Source organism: Pangasianodon hypophthalmus, chromosome 26, assembly GCF_027358585.1.
Source record: "Pangasianodon hypophthalmus isolate fPanHyp1 chromosome 26, fPanHyp1.pri, whole genome shotgun sequence".
Classification (NCBI taxonomy): Eukaryota; Metazoa; Chordata; class Actinopteri; order Siluriformes; family Pangasiidae; genus Pangasianodon; species Pangasianodon hypophthalmus.
The window spans coordinates 3,791,305-3,809,853 of NC_069735.1; the positions used below are offsets into that span (position 1 = coordinate 3,791,305).

At 39.9% G+C, this 18,549-nt stretch overlaps 1 protein-coding gene across 1 annotated transcript; it reads left to right on the plus strand.

Annotated features, from left to right (window-relative positions):
- Positions 1-4,354: 4,354 nt before the first annotated feature.
- slitrk6 (SLIT and NTRK-like family, member 6) lies at positions 4,355-18,025 on the plus strand. Its single transcript, XM_026929328.3, has 2 exons — positions 4,355-4,605; positions 13,561-18,025. Exon 2 carries the CDS (start codon positions 13,577-13,579, stop codon positions 16,052-16,054), a length of 2,478 nt encoding a protein of 825 aa, XP_026785129.3. The 5' UTR covers positions 4,355-4,605; positions 13,561-13,576; the 3' UTR covers positions 16,055-18,025.
- Positions 18,026-18,549: the final 524 nt, after the last annotated feature.

Genomic DNA, 18,549 nt, shown 5'->3' on the forward strand with positions numbered 1-18,549 from the left:
ACAGTGGGGTTATAGGTGAGGATTGTTGTGTGCTTGGTTACAGTGCGATTGATTATATGTGAAGATTGTTGTCTGATTAGTTAGAGTGGGATCGATTATAGGTGAAGACTGTCATGTGATTGATTACAGTGGAATTACAGGTGAGGATTGTTGTGTGATTGGTTACAGTGGGATTGATTATAGGTGAGGACTCTCATGTGATTTATTACAGTGGAATTACATTTGAGGATTGTTGTGTGTTTAATTACAGTGGGATTGATTATAGGTGAGGACTGTCATGTAATTGGTTACAGTGGAATTATAAGTGAGGATTGTTGTCTGATTGGTTACAATGGGATTGATTATAAGTGATGACTGCCGTGTGATTGATTACAGTGTGATTGACTATAGGTGAGGAGTGTCGTGTGATTGGATACAGTGGGATTGATTATAGGTGAGTACTGTCATGTGATTGGTTACAGTAGGAATGTGGGTGGGGACTGTCATCTGATTGGTTGCAGTGGGAATGATTATAGGTGAAGACTGTCTTGTGATTGGTTACAGGGTGCTTGATTATAGGTGAGGACTATCATGTAATTGGTTACAATGGGATAGCTTATAGGTGAGGACTGTCGTGTAATTGGTTACAGTGGGATTGATCATAGGTGAGGATTCTCAAGTGATTGGTTACAGCGGGATATAGGTGAGGACTGTTGTGTGATTGGTTACAGTGTGATTGACTATAGGTGAGTACTGTCGTGTGATTGGTAAAAGAGGGATTAAAGGTGAGGACCGTCATGTGATTGGTTACAAAGGGATAGATTATAGGTGAGGATTGTTGTGTGATTGGTTACAGTGGGATTGATTATAGGTGAAGACTACCATGTGATTGGTTACAGTTTGATTTATTAAAAGTGAGGACTGTCGTGTGATTGGTTACAGTGGGATTATAGGTGAGCATTGTTGTGTGATTGGTTACAGTGAGATTGATTATATGTGAGGATTGTTGTGTGATTAGTTACAGTGGGATCGATTATAAGTAAGGACTATCATTTGATTGATTACTGTGGAATTACAGGTGAGGGTTGTTGTGTGATTGGTTACAGTGGGATTAATTATAGGTGAGGACTTTCATGTGATTGATTACAATGGAATTACAGGTGAGGATCGTTGTGTGATTGGTTACAGTGGGAGTGATCATAGGTGAAGACTGCCGTGTGATTGTTTGCAGTGTGACTTATTAAAGGTGTGAACTGTCGTGTGATTGGTTACAGTGGGAGTGATCATAGGTGAGGACTGTTGTGTGATTGGTTACAGTGGGAGTGATCATAGGTGAGCCCTTTTGTGTGATTGGTTACAATGGGGTTGATTATAGGTGAGCCCTTTTGTGTGATTGGTTATAGTGGGTCGGGATTGTCATGTGATTGGAACTAACTACGATTTAATGAATAGCAGGTTGAAATGTTTCAGCAGGTTAAACATTTTAGCATTTATATTGTTGTAATCTGATTTGTTGACGCATGAATTTTGATTTCACCCAGGCTATGTCACCATCATTTACACTTTACCGTGCTTTCTTTCTTTTTTTCAGTGACAAACACAAACCAGCAATTCACAATTGAAAACTTTATATGGCCACGTTCAAGACAAATTATTACTAATTTAACAAACCATCAATCCCCCACCCACCTGAAACCCCCCAAGGGGCAATTAAAAGAAGACTAAAAATAAACTAATAAATAGAAAAGTAAAGGGGTGCTGCAGGGTGTGATGAGTTGGAAGCCAGACATTTCTGAGTAGGGCTGTTACTGAAACATCACTAAAAGGCAGAGTAAATAAAGCCACTAAAGGCCTGGACCTCAGGGGTTTATCCAAAATGTTAGCAATCAAATATTGACTTGTTCATAGTGGTGGGAACATGACAGTTGCAGAACATGTGACTGAATCAGCAGGAGCCTACCTGACTGCATGTTTCACATGACGGGACTGGAAACAGATTTACAGCACTAAGCACAGTGCTAGTCTATAAAATAGAAATGTACAACAGGAACCAAAGAGCAGACCACATAGCGACAATGTGTTTGGTTTTTACGCATAGAAATAAACAAGAAATAAAAAAAATAGAAAAGAAATAAAAAACTGAAAACATTTTCTCATGTTGATAAGAGCGTTGTGGCAGAGGGGGTGTGGTTGAGCGGCAGCTACAGACAGACAGGAGGTGGGTTGAACTGGCAAGTAACATGTGATGATTCTCACCTGTGTGTGATCATAGCAAGTTTACTTATATGTGCTTTGTTTGTCTTTTCAGTTGTGCTTAGTGCTGTAAATCTGTTTCCAGTCCCATCATGTGAAACATGCAGTCAGGTAGGTTCCTGCTGATTCAGTCATATGTTCTGCAACTGTCATGTTCCCACCACTATGAACAAGTCAATATTTGATTGCTAACATTTTGGATAAACCCCTGAGGGAATGCTGTGAACCAGAGAGAGAGGGACAGAGCTGACAGAGGTCTCTCACACACACACACACACACACACCGGAGCTTGGAAAGTGTTGATGAACTTGAGGGGGGTGAAAGCCCCAAAATTTTGGGATGGTGTTTTATTTTGGTTGCTCCATCGAGTTTTGAGAGCTTGCTGAAAAGCTTTAGTAGGAAAAATAAAGTGTGTAATGTCTGCCTGTCTCCCGAGTCCTTTCTCCCATCTTCACCAATCGTGCATTTCCCAATGTCCTGCACTGAATCAGGCTTTGATGGACGGTGGTCTGGTTACACGCCTAGTTCGCCAAGGCTTGTTGTGTACTCCCTTGTATACTCACTGATACCCAGTGAGAGAATGCTGGTCCTGGAAATGCTTGGCTGCACCAGCAAACCTGCCCATTCTTTGCCCTGGTCCTGGTGGGCATAGAAGGTTCTACTTATGTGGAGAGACAGGGAGCTGGGTGAAAGGGAGGGGAGGAAAAATGGGGTGGAAACCGGGTTTGGGGGGGGGGGGGGGGGTGGTTGTGGGGGGGTTTCGAGGTCCTGACACATCGGCAGAGCTTCAGGCCTGCTTTATTTTTCCCAATATCACTCCAATATTTCAGGGCTTTCGCCTCACGCAAGTTCATCAACACTGTCCAAGTTCAGGCTCTAGTGCGTGTGTGGGTCTGCATGTGTGTTATATGTGACCTCTGTCAGCTCTGCCCTCTCTCTCTGGTTCATGGCATTCCCTTTTTTCACTGAAAGGACAAGCAAAGCACACATAAGTAAACTCACCGTGATCACACACAGGTGAGAATCATCATGCGTTATCTGCTGGTTTAATTTTCTTTTATTGTGTGGAATCTGACACTGGACACAGATGAACAAAGGTGTTTTTTTTTCAGGTCATCTTTATGGGAGAGAGCTAGGGAAGCTTAAAGAGACCAATTCGTCACCAAGCATGATTTTAAGTTGCCGAGGTGATAAACGTTACGTGCATTAAGCATTATCATAGAGCAGCATTAAAATGTGTTTATTTGTTTTTTATTTACAGTGACCACAAAGGAACAATTTGTTTACTATCACGCCAGCTCATATCCAATCAGAATGCACTGTACTGTACTGATAGCCTATTAATGAACAATACACCAGATCCTGGAAGTGAGTAGAGCTTCATGACTAGTTTGAATATGAGGGATTAGCAGATGTGCTAAAGCGGGCAGCTGAGGTGAGGATGATTTGCCTAAAGGAAATACAGATGGATGTTTATGTAAAACAATCGCTTGCAAATCAGTCAGAGAACGAGATCGCTTCAGGCTTGAGCTCTGTTCCCTACGAAGAGCTGTTGTGTCCTTTTGGCCACAGGATATCTCTTTCGTCCGCAATGCAAAACAGGTGGAACTTTTCCAAACGTGCCGTGTTATCAGCTGAACATCTTACAGTATAACAGCTGGATGTTGTATAATAAACAAACAAACAAATAAATAACTCAACTTTTTTGACTTAACAAACAATAAATTACAAATTTACAAATGAGATTTTTTTGGGATGTATTCTTATTTACTGTAATTATATGGAATGAATAAAAATAATGGAGGTGGAAAAAAATGGTGGAATTACATTTACTCTTTATGATGTATCATATGTTTATGTTTTGTTATTTTTAAGTATTATTGTTCTAGTATTTATATATTTTAATACAGTTGATTGAACTCCCCTACAAAAGATCATAAATATAGACAAAACTAAATGCCACCTGAGGCAAGAAGGTGTGTGTGTGTGTGTGTGTGTGTGTGTGTGTGTGTGTGTGTGTGTGTGTGTGGTAGATCGTGCATATCTGCCGCACTAACAGCAGGAGGAGCTCAGGTGCAGTTCTGTGTGCCCCTAACTCCACACACACACACACACACACACACACACACACACTAAGCAGAAGCGACAGCAGCAGAAGAGACAGAAGAGCTGGACGGTGAAGCGCGAGCTCCGTTTAAACCGGGGATCTGGGGAATTCATTTGAACGCACGTGCCATTCAGCGCGTTCATCAATGGGACGTTTCCGGTCCTCGGTGCTTCTCTTTTATCAATTTCGGAGTTTTTTTTTTTTTTTTTAATCTGATCTGATTAAAAGGCGGATGAAGTGACGGGTGGATTTACCTGCAAGTGCGGTGAGGGCGATTTGTTATTTTTATTATTATTATTATTTTAATAATTCGGCTTAAATGTATATGAGCGCGTGCGTGCGTGCGTGCCATGTCCTCTGTAGTTGTAGTGTCATGCTATTCAGTATTATTAATATTAGTGTAGTTCTGCGGCTCGTATGTGAAGTTTGGAGGACGTGCCAGAGACTGACTGCGTCTTTTCACACACACACACACACACACACTTTCTCCTGAGACTAGCCCCATAACATCTAAAAGCATTTGCATACAAAAACATACAAATCTGAAGGCATTTGCATGCACGCGCCGACATTCGCGAGACTGTCTCATTTATCGTGTCATTAACTGCCAGTTTCTGTACTACGAGCCGCGCGCGCGGCAGCGATCATTTCAAGCACGCGCTGTTTAAGCAGTAAAGTGTTAGTGGTGGCAGTTCAGGAGCGCGCGCTGCTCGTGTTAAAGAACCCGAGGGAAGACAGTGAACAGTGCAATGTAGTGGAGTCGAGAAAAAGCAGGACAGAAATCACGGGGACAAAAGAAAGTAACAGTGGAACACAGAGGGACGTGCGGGAATAAGGGGCCCTGGGAATTAGGGAGCAAGGGGATATGGGAGAATAAGTACACAGTGCGTTGGGTAAGGGAACACTGCACACGGCGACAAGCAAGGAGACACCGAGATGTAGGGACTGTGGGAAGGAGGGAGCATTAGAAACTAGGGAAGATTGAAAACTACACAAAAAAGAACACTGAGAATTGGGGTACAGTGCAAACAAGGGAACCATGAAAAGTAAGGAACACTGGAACATAGGGAACACTAGAAACAAGAGAACACTGGAAAATAGGGAACACTAGAAACAAGGGAACACTGGAAACTAGGGACCAATGGAAGGTAGAGAACAGTGGAAACAAGGGAACACTGGAAACTAGGGAACAGTGGAAAGTAGGGAACACTGGAAATTAGGGAACAGTGGAAACAAGGGAACACTGGAAACTAGGGAACGGTGGAAAGTAGGGAACACTAGAAACTAGGGAACAGTGGAAACTAGGGAACACTAGAAACAAGGGGATATTGAAAAATAGGGAACAGTGGAAACTAGGGAACACTGGAAATTAGGGAACAGTGGAAAGTAGGGAACAGTGGTAAGTAGGGAGCAATAGAAACCAGTGGATATAGAAAAATAGGGAACACTAGAAACTAGGGAACACTAGAAACTAGGGAACACTGGAAATTAGGGAACAGTGGAAAGTAGGGAACGCTGGAAACTAGAAAACACTAGAAACCAGTGGATATAGAAAAATAAGGAACACTAGAAACTAGGGAACACTGGAAACAATGGAACAGTGGTAAGTAGGGAGCAACAGAAACCAGTGGATATAGAAAAATAGGGAACACTAGAAACTAGGGAACAGTGGAAATTAGGGAGCACTAGAAACCAGTGGATATTGAAAAATAGGGAACACTAGAAACTATAAACACTGGAAAGTAGGGAACAGTGGAAAGTAGGGAACACTAGAAACCAGTGGATATTGAAAAAACTCTGGGTGGTTCATGGTATGTAGCTTTCTTAAGGAAACACTTTCTGTAGCACACACTCTCCACACGTGACACACACTCTCCACACGCGATGCACACTCTCCACACGCGATGCACACTCTCCACACGCGATGCACACTCTCCACATGCCACACACACCCTTTACATGCAACACAAACACTTCACATGCAACACACACTCTCCACATGCCACACACACTCTCCATACGCAATACACACTCTCCACATGCAACTCACACTCTCCACAAGGAATACACACTCTTCACACACAGCACACACTCTTTACATGAAATGCACACTCCCCAAATGGAATACACACTCTCCACATGCAGTACATACTCTCCACATGGAATACACACTCTGCATGGAATACACACCCTTTACATGCAACACACATTCTTTACATGGAAATCACACACTTCATACACAGCACACACTCTCTAAATGCAGAACACACTCTCCACAGGGAATACACACTCTCCACATACATACTGTCTACATGCAGTACACATTCCCTACATGGAATACACACTCTCTACATGCAGTATACTCTGTACATTCAGTATACACTCTTTACATGTATTACACATTCTTTACATGCAATACACACTCTCCACATGCAACACACACACTCTTCACATGGAACACACACTCTCTATGCAATACACTCTGTACATTCAATATACACTCTTTACATGCAATACACACTCTCTATATGCAATACACACTCTCCACATGCAATGTACACTCTACATGCGATACACACTCTGCACATGGAATACACACTTCTTACACGCAGTACACATTCCTCACATGCAGCACACAATCTCCAAATGATTTCTTTCTCTCTCTCTCTTTCACTCTCTCTCTCTCTCTCTCTCTCTCTTGCTCTTTCTTAGCCCAGAAGAGAAGTTAATACTGAGCATGTGGAATGTGAATGTGTGTGTAAGCAATAAACGCTGAATAAATAAATGTCTCCTTACAGAAAACTTCACCATTTCAATGATTACACACTTTTTAAAATCTGTTTATGTAGAGCGTCCACTGCACAAGTCCCTGTGAATGAGCTGTTACTATAGAAACAATAATACAGTGCATTAATAGCAACCTGAGATTTGCAGCTGCAGTACTGTAAGAGCTGCTGTTAAAGGAAATTAATCAATACCTTCTAACCTGTAATAATCAAGAATTCAACAGCGCCGTGGAATAGTAATAATTACTGAATAACTGGATATTAGCCACATTGTATGCCTAATGTCTATACAAACACCACGTACACATAATATAGAAGTACACATTTCTGAAAGCTAGAACCTGAGTTAAAGGTGAAAGAGCCATAAATGTCTCTGTAGCGCAAAGAGGTGCATGATTTCTATTCTCTTTCCATTGTTTCTAAACAATACCGGATGCCTGAAAGTTGGCGAAGGTATCCGAGTCATGTTTTTACATCTATTCATAGTAGTTTGTTTCTTTTTTTTTCTGGAGGGTCAGAACCACGGAACAACGTTGCTGGTTGTTTTGCACAACTCGAGTGCCTTTGTTGGAGTATTGGAGATCAAGCTGATAAGATAAAAAAAAAGAAAAACAAATCTAAAAAATGTTGGATAGTTAGCCAGATAAATGAATCAGGAAAGTCTGTGACCAATCAGCAGCATTCTATATGGTAAGCTCCGCCTCTAAACGTTTCTGGATTGATGATGAGCATTAACTCTGGAGCAAGTACTAAAAGGGGTCAGGCCCAGGAAGAAAACGTCAGTGGAAATCTGGTTTCTGAAGAAAACGTTCTTAAAAAGGTTAATCTGATAGAAATGTCAGATGGTATCAACTCTATAGAAATATGTGAAAATCTGGTTTGTAGCAAGAACCAAAAGGGTTCCTGGAACTGTGACCCAAGAACCCAGTGGAAATTTAGTTTTTGGAAAAAGTTCCTAAAAAGGTTCCTCTGATGGAAACATGCCCTATAATCAATATATCACTCTATAGAACCAATTCTGGACCTTTTATTGTGCACATAACTGATTGGTTAAGGCCATGGTTGAGGGGCGGAGTTAATGTTAATGTTACCTTTCCAGCAGTAACTATTCAGTGTTGTGTTGTTGTGTGTATTTCCCCCATGATGTTAAAGTTGAATGCCAATCAGCAATGTTCTGTATGGCAAGCTCCGCCCCTAATAGTCCCTGGGCTGCAAATTAGCATTGACTTTGTAGCAGGAACCAAAATGGTTCCTGGAACTGTGACCCAGGAACCCAGTGGAAATGGGAAAAAAGTTCCTAAAAAGGTTCCTCTGGTGGAGACATACCCCACAGCAATGGTCGTCAACCTGCCGATTGCAATCTACCGGTTGATTGCTGAGGAATTTTTAGTAGATCTCAGCCATTCATTTATTGTCAATAATTGCAACACATTTTAAAATAAAAAAAAACATGCAATGATAAAATATCCAATGCATGTGGTGAAAGAAAAGACTGCTTGATAAGTCGCCAGGCTTTAGTGTTGTAGATAAGGGGTAATTGAAATTCAGGATTGTTAGATTATATAGTCTGCCGAACAAGTCCCTGTGTATGAGCTGTTACTATAGAAACAATAACATATTAGAAGGAATTAATATTAACATTTCATGTTACAGCCGGAACTACCTGTGCTGTCACACGAACAGTGCACACCTTCTGACCAATCAACTTCAAGCATTCAACTGCGCTGTGGTATAACGTATTAACGGTGTTAACGATTCTGTTCCTATCATTGCTTATTGATATTTGAGCCGTGTTAATGTTTCGCTATGATTATTGAACCCTGTACTGTTAGACAAACTGCTCTACTGTTAGTGAAGCAAAATGGCATTACTCTTGGTTTGTTTATTTTGGCAACATATAGTGTCGTAGAGCTTTTGTGGCACATAAAAACGACTATTTTATGCCAGGATGAGGGGCGGAGCTAGCGCTTATAGATTGAATAACAGTTTTATTCATACTAAGTGCAACTTAATCACCAAGACATCTAGGACATTTACATGCTGTGTGTGCGTGTGTGTGTGTGGGTGTGTGTGTGTGTGGACAACCTGCTCTCACATTATTTAGAGATCAAGCAGCAGCTGGTGCTTCCAGATGTTCATTTTTCATTTCACATTCAATTCTATCCCGTTGATCTAATAACTAATGTCTGTGAAATAATTACAGCTAATCTGATTAGCAACCAAGTGTGCAGCTAAAATTCTCTTAAACTTAAGCCACGTATCACTTTCTCAAATTGCATCGAGAACATAGAAAAACATTAAAGAGGTTAAAATAAAAATGTTGTCAAATACAATTAATTAGCCAGGACATGTTTTTTTACAGGCTAATATCATAAACAAGGCGGTTATTAGCATGAAAGCCCAAGCAGTTAGCATATGCGGCTGATTAGCATTCACTCTGCCCACTAGCCAATCGCAAACATCACTTAGCCCATATAACTAATAACTACTTAGCCTAGCTATAATTAATATTATCTCTGTGTTAAGTAGCCAGCCAAGTTTGAAAACAACCTAGCTATGTATGTGTGTGTGTGTGTGTGTGTATGTGTGTGTGTGTGTGTGTGTGCAATCCAAATTCAATAGCAAGCTAGCCAGCTTGAGGCTAAATACTGTAATGATCAAGCTGAATAATGTATGCAGTACTTCAAAGTTCAACACATCAGGCAATGTGCTGATAATCAGTTATGTGCCAAAATGTCATGCTAATATTTCAAGCGGTTAGCATATGAGGTTGATCAGGATTAGTCTGATGCTGATGATTAGCCAATAACAAGCTGTCTCATATGACATAACCATTAGCAAAAATGTCCAGTTCTTTGGCTTGATATAGTGCTTAGCACAAAATACTGGATTTAATTTCAAATTTCACTGCATAAATGATAACGTTACCTTTCCAGCATTAGCTAGTCAATGTTAGGTAGCTAGAAGAGTTTGCAAACCAAAACAAGCTAGCTAATTTTATTTAATAAAATGTGCTCTAGAAAAAAAAACATGGTTTAGTGTGTTTAGATTTATTACGATGCTAAAAATGAACTCTAATATATATTCCGGTGATCTCAAAATAGTGGACTAGCCATGTGAGGCTTGTCATCGTGACGACTAATGAAAAGGTGAAAACCACATGTTCAATCTGTTTAGCTATCTTAGTGCTCTAAGAGTGTGTTATTTCTAGCTTTGGCATAATGGATGTCTAACTTCCTCCGTTAGAGTTGTAAACAGCAGCTGTTATTGCGACATTTCAAGATATGAAGCTTGCTTGCTGTAAACACAAAAGACAACCTCTGTGGTGCTGCAAAGCCACTAGTTGCTAACAGCTTAAATAGTTCATGAGGAACGGCCGTATAGGCGCAATTAAAGTGTAAATATTAGATAGTTTCATGCACTAAAATTGAAATAAACAGCTTTTCCTGACGTTATTAAATGAGACATCATGCTCTCCCTGAGCCTTCAGGTTGCTGTGGTTTGCGAAACAACGCTAATAAGCTACTGAAAATAACAGCCCATTACAGCATCTCCTGAAATTCAGCCATGACACACAAACAAAGAGAGACGGAAGAAATATTTCCTTAGCGACAGCGAGGGTTCCTTTTCTAAAATCACTGCTTTTTCCATCCAGAAAAAAAAAATTAAACCAGTACATTTAAAACGTTTAATATAAATTATGCATTATCTATTTCGTGTAGTAAAGTACATTTTTATGAGCTAAGAGGGATTTTTAAATATTTAAAATGAATTTATAACATTGTAAAAACAAAACAAGTGAAGTGTTTCTCCGATAAATTGACTAAATAAATAAATAAATAAATAAATAAAAATAGAATTAAAATAAATACCATAGATAAATCATAAAAACAGGCAAAAGATGTTCATTTTTTACCAGGAATATATATATATATATATATGAAGCCATAAATCCTCACGAAAATGTTTTTAAAAAAATCTTTCAGTAGGGTAGCCTTTAAAAAAAGGCAAAAAAGGCAGCTTTTATAGAAATATGAAATAGAATAAATAGAATCCGTTAAATAGAAATATGTTTTCTAAAGTGGAGCAGCTTTTTATTTAAAGTTGGCTCATTACATTTTGTGTTAATCCTTTTTATTTTTTATTTAATCTGGATTTTTAATAACTTGTATTTGCATTTAAAATAATGCAAAACATTGACTGATTCACATATTTATGATACATACTGTATATATGATATAAGGAGGCATGGCTTCTGTGTCTCAGTCTAATTCACCAGCCACTAGGTTAAAGATCAGTGTGTATTAGTTCAAAAAATTCTGTTGTATTTGTCATGAAGCAGCAACAGTACATTTCTCTGCAACCTCTGAGATTAGGAGAAGAAAATAAGGGGTTTTGTTAGTACGCTTATTTGCATATTGCTGAATTGCAAAAGTCACGATTAACAACTGGAAAGAAAAATGATGAATCATCCTGAGTGACATTTGTTTGGCTAAATTTACTTATGATCTGGTGTGTATGATTTATGATTGCGTGCTGAACACCTCCTGATCTGTTGCCATTTCATACAAAACTGCAGATGAATTAAACACTAATTTATCAGCACTACAGAAACATGACATGTGCTTGGAGGAAAGTGTGTTTTTTCAACACACCCTGATTGACGCTGGGATTTACAAGTAGCACAACTGGCTGCTTTTTTCAGTGCCTCATTATTTAGCATGCGTGGGAGGCTGAAATCTCGGCTTCAGCGAGTCCTAATGGGGCAGCAGGCCTTTCCGCTTGTGAGTTGTTTTAATCTCATTTCGTGCGCCCCGTGCCCGTGTCCCCGGGTGGGAATAAACGAGCGGCGTTTGATCGTTTCATCTCTTCCTTGCGCCCACGGCCTGGGTTTTTTTTCCTGCCACTGTTTGATTTCAGCAGGGAAATCGATTGTCTGTAGCATCGCTGTCAAACAGATGTGCCGCTGCTGCGTTGTCACGTCAGCTCAAAATTGCGTTACACCTGATGAAAAATGAGTGGATGTATGTCTCACTGCAGGAACAGCACTAGGACAATGTAAGCAACCTCACAGGACGAGCTATCAAAGCATGCATTGTGAATACATAACTAGCACTGAAGGTCAGCCAGCCAAGGTAGAATTAATAAAAAAAATTATCCAGATCCCAGTCAGAATACATCATGGAAAAATGAAATGAGTCATTTAAACAAATAGATACTGTATGAACATGTGCATAATATTTCTGTATTGCTTCTCTCAATATCTCGTGTTTTAATTTATGATTTCATTTTGCTTTTCTTTGGGTTTTTTGCCCCTCTTTTTCTTCTTTCCCTCTCTTAGTTGTAAGAAAACAACAACAAAACTTTATATAGTGCTAACAATGTCTGGATTGTCGTCTGAAAAGGGGGGTTGGGAGTGGGGGTTTGCGGGGTGAAGATAGTGTGGGGGTAGTAAAAACATCAACATTTTCATTGATTGGGCAACATGGTAAACACATCATCATATGTTAACATATTTAACATTTTTTTACATTTACATTTTTGCACTTAATTTATTACAGTATTCGGCAGACTGATTCAGCTTATGATAAAAAGCTATTATATAGGAGTAGAAAAACTACCAAAAATTTGTATTAATTAAATGAAATAATAACTAAAATTAAGTGTCAAAATTACGTTTTGACACCATTAATTTGACTAAATTATTCTTGAGTGACAATTTTATAAAATTGTGCAACTACAAAATCACAGGTTATATATATTAATGTACTTGTTCTAATACGTTAGCATAACAGCTTATTCACAGGGACTTCTATAGCTGATGCTCCACCTAAACAGATTAAAAATGTGTGTAATCATAGATGTGGTGAGGTTTTCTGTTAGGAGATGTTTATTTAACATTTACAGAAGGAGTCTCCAGTGTCAGGACTTTGTAAAAGTCAGAGGTAAAGCTGTAACTTAGAATTTTCAGACACAGGAAAATTTAAGCACAGAGAACTTTATTCCAGTGAGAGCCACTGAATTTTCTTAGAGCATAGCCTTTTACCATATGATCTTCTACATGAAAAAGTATGCTGTAAAGCTTAATGAAGCTCCTGTCTGTGGCTTCTGAACACCTGTGAACTGTTGACAGCTGAAAACCAACATTTTTTGAGATGTTGTACATTGCTACAGGGATTATGTGAGTTGCAGAGATGTGTGATTAGAAGCAGGTGACAACTGATGACACAAGCTTTTGACTTAAATGCTTCAAAAAAAAAAAAAAAAAAACTAAACCTCAGATGTTCAAAACAAGCATGTATATTCCAGATTTCAGTAATTGTGGTCTAATTAATTCTTTTCAGTATTTTCTCACCTAATTGTTATTCTTTCTTCAGTTTCCCTCATGTTCTGGTAACTAATTCCTCCTTTTCTCCTTTTTCTTGTCTTTGCAGACACCCAAGAGAGACAATGCTGGCCAGGATTGTGTTCCTTTGTTCCTTTTTAGCTTGTGCTAGTTTTCAAGAGGATGAGAGCCCTAAGGTGTCGTTTGGAGGAGCTTGTGAAACATTGTGCACTTGTGAGGAGAAAGATGGAGTGTTGCACATAAACTGTGAGGAGAGGAACATAAACAAGATCTCTCAAATCCAGGTACCTTCAGATAGACCTTTCCATCTGAATCTATACAAAAACGATATTGTGGAGCTGCTCCTAGAGGACATGGAGGCTTTCAGGAATGCAGTCACCTTGCATCTGGGCAGTAACAGCATACAAGAGCTGGTGCCTGGAGTTTTTGGCGCACTAGGCTCCTTGAAGAAGTTGCACATCAACAGTAATTTCCTGGTGATGTTGAAAGAGGATACTTTTCATGGCTTGGTAAATTTGGAATACCTCCAGGCGGACACAAACTTTATCCGGGTCGTGGAGCCTGGGGCTTTCAGCAAACTTGTCCGTCTCAAAGTCCTGATCCTCAACGACAACTCCATTGAGTTCCTTCCCAGCAACATCTTCCGATTCGTGCCTCTGACTCATTTGGATCTGCGTGGAAACAATTTGCAGACTCTGCCTTACGTGGGCTTTCTGGAGCACATTGGCCGCATCATTGAGCTTCTGCTAGAGGACAACAACTGGGTCTGTGACTGCCAGAACCTTCATTTGAAGATCTGGATTGAGAACATGCGAGCACAGTCAGCCATTGGAGAAGTGGTTTGCAGCAGTCCCCAGCATCTCAGGGGTACCCCTCTGGCCAAAGTGAAACGGGATGTATTGTGCCCATCCCATGCAGATATAAACTTTGAAGAACCATCCAAGTCCCTGGACATGGTGGTCACCCCTTCCACAAAGGTTGTCCAAATACCAGACTCAAGAAATGATGCAAAGATCCCCACACCTTCTCATGTCCCAAAGACATCCTGTGCATCACAGTGTTCTTGTCATAACCATCCCAGTGCTGGGTTCCTCATCCACTGTGAGGATCGGGGCATCCAGAGGATATCAGATCTTGGAATTTTTCAGCAAAGCCCTAGTAAGCTTGTTTTAACTGGGAACATGATAGAGAGACTCTTAAAATATGATTTCGTTACATATGACAGTTTGGAATGGCTGCATCTGGCGAACAACCAAATAAACTATGTAGACAATGAAACTTTCCTGAGTTTGAGCAATCTGAAAAAGTTGTATCTAAATGGTAACAGGATAGAGAAGATTACTGCAACTATGTTTGTGGGCCTCCACAATCTGGAATACTTGTACTTGGAATATAATGCAATCAGGGAGATTGAGGCAGGATCATTCAACCCTTTGACAAACCTAAAGCTCCTGTTCTTAAATAACAACCAGCTCAGCGCTCTACCAGCACAGATATTTAGAAACGTGCCCTTGACCAAGTTGAATTTGCGAAACAATCTATTCATGCACCTGCAGGTCAGCAATGTGTTGGAGCAACTTGATTTCCTGGAACAGATTTACCTTGAGGACAATCCTTGGGACTGCACATGTGATCTAGTCAGCATGAAGCAATGGCTGGAGAAGATGAAAAAGGATACAGTGGTGGGCTCCATCTTGTGCCACAGTCCCAAAAAGGTGGTGAATGCTGAGGTCAGGAACCTGAAGCATGATGTCCTCTGCCCTGGTTTGGTCACCCATAACTCCTTGCCTTCAAGTGAATTTGGGGTTGTAACAACAGAAGCACCAGATGGAGGCATAAACAGCTTCTTCCGTTCCCTAACGGATGCAGTTCCTCTTTCTGTCCTCATCCTCTGCCTTCTTATTCTCTTCCTTACCATCATCTTCTGCTCCGCTGGGATCATCGTTTTTGTCTTGCATCGCCGGCGCAGGCATTCGAAGAAAAAGCAAGCTGAGGAGCAGCCTCGTGAAAACAGCCCAATCCACCTGCATTACAGCATGTATGGACAGAAAACAACTCATCACTTGGCTGAGAGGCATGACACGAACATGTACGATGAACCTTCTCGAAGTCCCATCATTCAGGTTTGCAGGAACCCCAGCTATTGTTCACAGCACAAAGAATATGACACTGAGGATTATGACACAGAGAAACCAAATCGGCTTCGCCACAGCATCACGGATAAGGAGAATGGCTCCCCCCTTACAGGGTCAATGAAGTACAAGGCCGTGTCCCATGAGTATCCTGCTGATTTTGTTTCGTTGGCTGACAAGGGATCTTTGTACAAAAACATCCTGGAGCGGGAACGTGAACTCCAACAACTTAGCATCACAGAATATCTCAGGAAAAACATCTCACAGCTACAGGATGTGCAAGTTCCCGGGCATCATCAAGAGCTCAAACTGATGGAGACGCTTGTGTACACCAGGCCAAGGAAGGTTATGGTGGAGCAGACTAAAAACGAGTACTTTGAACTGAAAGCTAATCTACACGCCGAACCGGATTACTTGGAGGTACTTGAGCATCAGACAGCTTTTAACTGAGATGCAGCACACTGTAACACTTAAATATCAGACCTGCTTCAAGTTATAATACCCAAAGTGCCTTGATGAGTTTTAAGCAGACATGAAGTGCAGCTGCTGATCTTTGTGAATGTGGTAATTTAGGGGAACACAGTGGAGTGTATTTTACTGAAGAGGAACCTTGACCTTGACCTACTTTTCATAATTAAATGTCAAATGAGGTCATTGACTATTCTGTTGAGTCTTGACAATTTGCCATAAATATAATGTGCCATTTGTCAAATGCGGCCATTTTCAGTCTGGTACTATAGGACACATTTGTCAACTTGTCACCTTAAAAATGTAGAACATTTAAGGGTTTTTCAGTTCTTCCTTTGGGGGAACCCTTTAAGATTCTATGTAGAACCCTACCACAAAATGTTTTCCTATCCCAAAGGTTTCCCAGTAGATGTAGAAACATTACTCCAGCTAGAGACATTAATTAGAACGATTGTGGTTCTGATTTGACCAATCAGCATTTGCAACTACTTTTAGCTCTGCCCCATGGCCCAATGTGACTCCCATGGTGCCTGGGCAAGCAAGAGGGGTAACAAAATTTAGCACAGGTACAGCAGGTACAACTATTAATGGTTCTATGGAGAATCCTACAACATAGCAGAAAGGATTCCAAGTAGAGTACTTTTGGAACCCTCAATTACTCAGTAAATCATCAGTCGTGTATGTCTTAAATGTATGTATGTAATGTATGCAAATGTATACCCACTACAAATTATTGGCCATTATTTTCTTCTTAATACCTAGAACCTGACTGGTGCTTAACATTTAGTAACATTTGGTACATGGTACACTCATAGAAAAAGGGTTTTTCAGTGGTTATTTATAGGACAATTTGATAATTAATGGTTGTCAGCCTCCTAATAGGGTTCTATCAGGAAGCCTTTATGATAGGGATCTGTCATAGGGTTCTATATAGAGCCAAATAACTCAAAGTTGTTCAGTTATAGTGCATTTCCACTGGATGTACCAGCCATACCTGTGCAAAATCTTCTTACCCCTCTTGCTTACCCTGTTACCATGTGAGCCAAGTCAGGACATGTGGGTGGAGCTAAAAATAGTGCATGCCATTGATGGGTCAAAACTCTTTGTGATGGGGAACATCAGGATACAGATAGTCCTGGCACTTTGTTACCAAGCCGTGCTGTCCTTTTTGGTAGAAAACTGCAATTAAAGTCTAAATCTCATTGTCTTCCATGCAGTGGGGGTTAATGGTCTTCAAGTATCTTGTTGGCTGTTGGAGTGTTTCGATTGGTGGACTGTTTCTCATTATACACTGCTGTACCTTAACTCCTAGTACCATCACCATGTTCCTATGTTGGTGCTTTTCTCGGTTAGAGTGGTGCCAATACATTGTACAGAGGAACAGATAACCTGTGCAGAAGGTGCACCTGATAAATTGTCAGCTTGGTGTAATTTTTAATATATCTTCTGTTCATTTTCCATAACGTTCGTATTTATTTATTCCTGACATTTTTTGGCAGCAAAAAAAGCAAGACTCTGTCCATAACATTTTTATATGTTGCATCTCATCACAATCACGATCCCAGCATATACTGCAGGTCATAATTTTACAGAAAAAAAAAATTGCACTAATCAAAATGCCATTTAAGAGATGGCACTTGACAATCAAGTGTAGCTACTGGTGTGTACGAGATTGATGTATACAGTTTTTTTGTTTGGTTCTTTTTGATTTTCATTACTCTACATAATATAACGAACTCTTTTGTGTCAGCATGAAAAATAATTATTCAGGGTGGTTTGAAAGGATTCGCTGTACGTAAGAGCACCATAGCTTTATTTTGTACTGATGTAGATCAGAGTATATTTATTCTGTATATATTTGTACATAACGGAACATTTCTATGTATGTGTGCCTTTCGATGTTGTAATGATGGATGTAAATAAAACTTACAGTATAGTGTACAGTAAAAATAAGCATCGACACCATGCTAGCACTGAGTTTCTTTTATATATCTTCAATTGCTATTCTTTAGATATGCATTTAAAGGAGATACGTTACTATATTGAAATATAGAATAATATAATATTTTTTTTCACCAGGTTAACTACAAGATTATTTGATGCAAATTCAATAAAGCAGGTTATATGACTAAAAAATGTATATTATTTGTATTTTCCTGGCAAGTTCAGCACCGACCTTTTCAAGACACGCAAGTGTGCCAGCGACATGCTGTAATCCTAACTAATCCAGAAACGTTATCTCACTTTTCATGTTAACTTTTCATGTTAAGCATCCAAATTTGTGCTATTTTCACGCATTGTTTTTATTGTTTTTACATTAAAGACGATAGAAAAACTCTAATTGTAGGTGAACAAAGCTACGCTAAATTTCTACACACACACTAATGAGTAGCATTTAGCATTTTTGCATGCCTAACCCTCTCATCTCCATTTTTTTAGACATGAATAAATAATATGATGCACTGGCACATGGATGT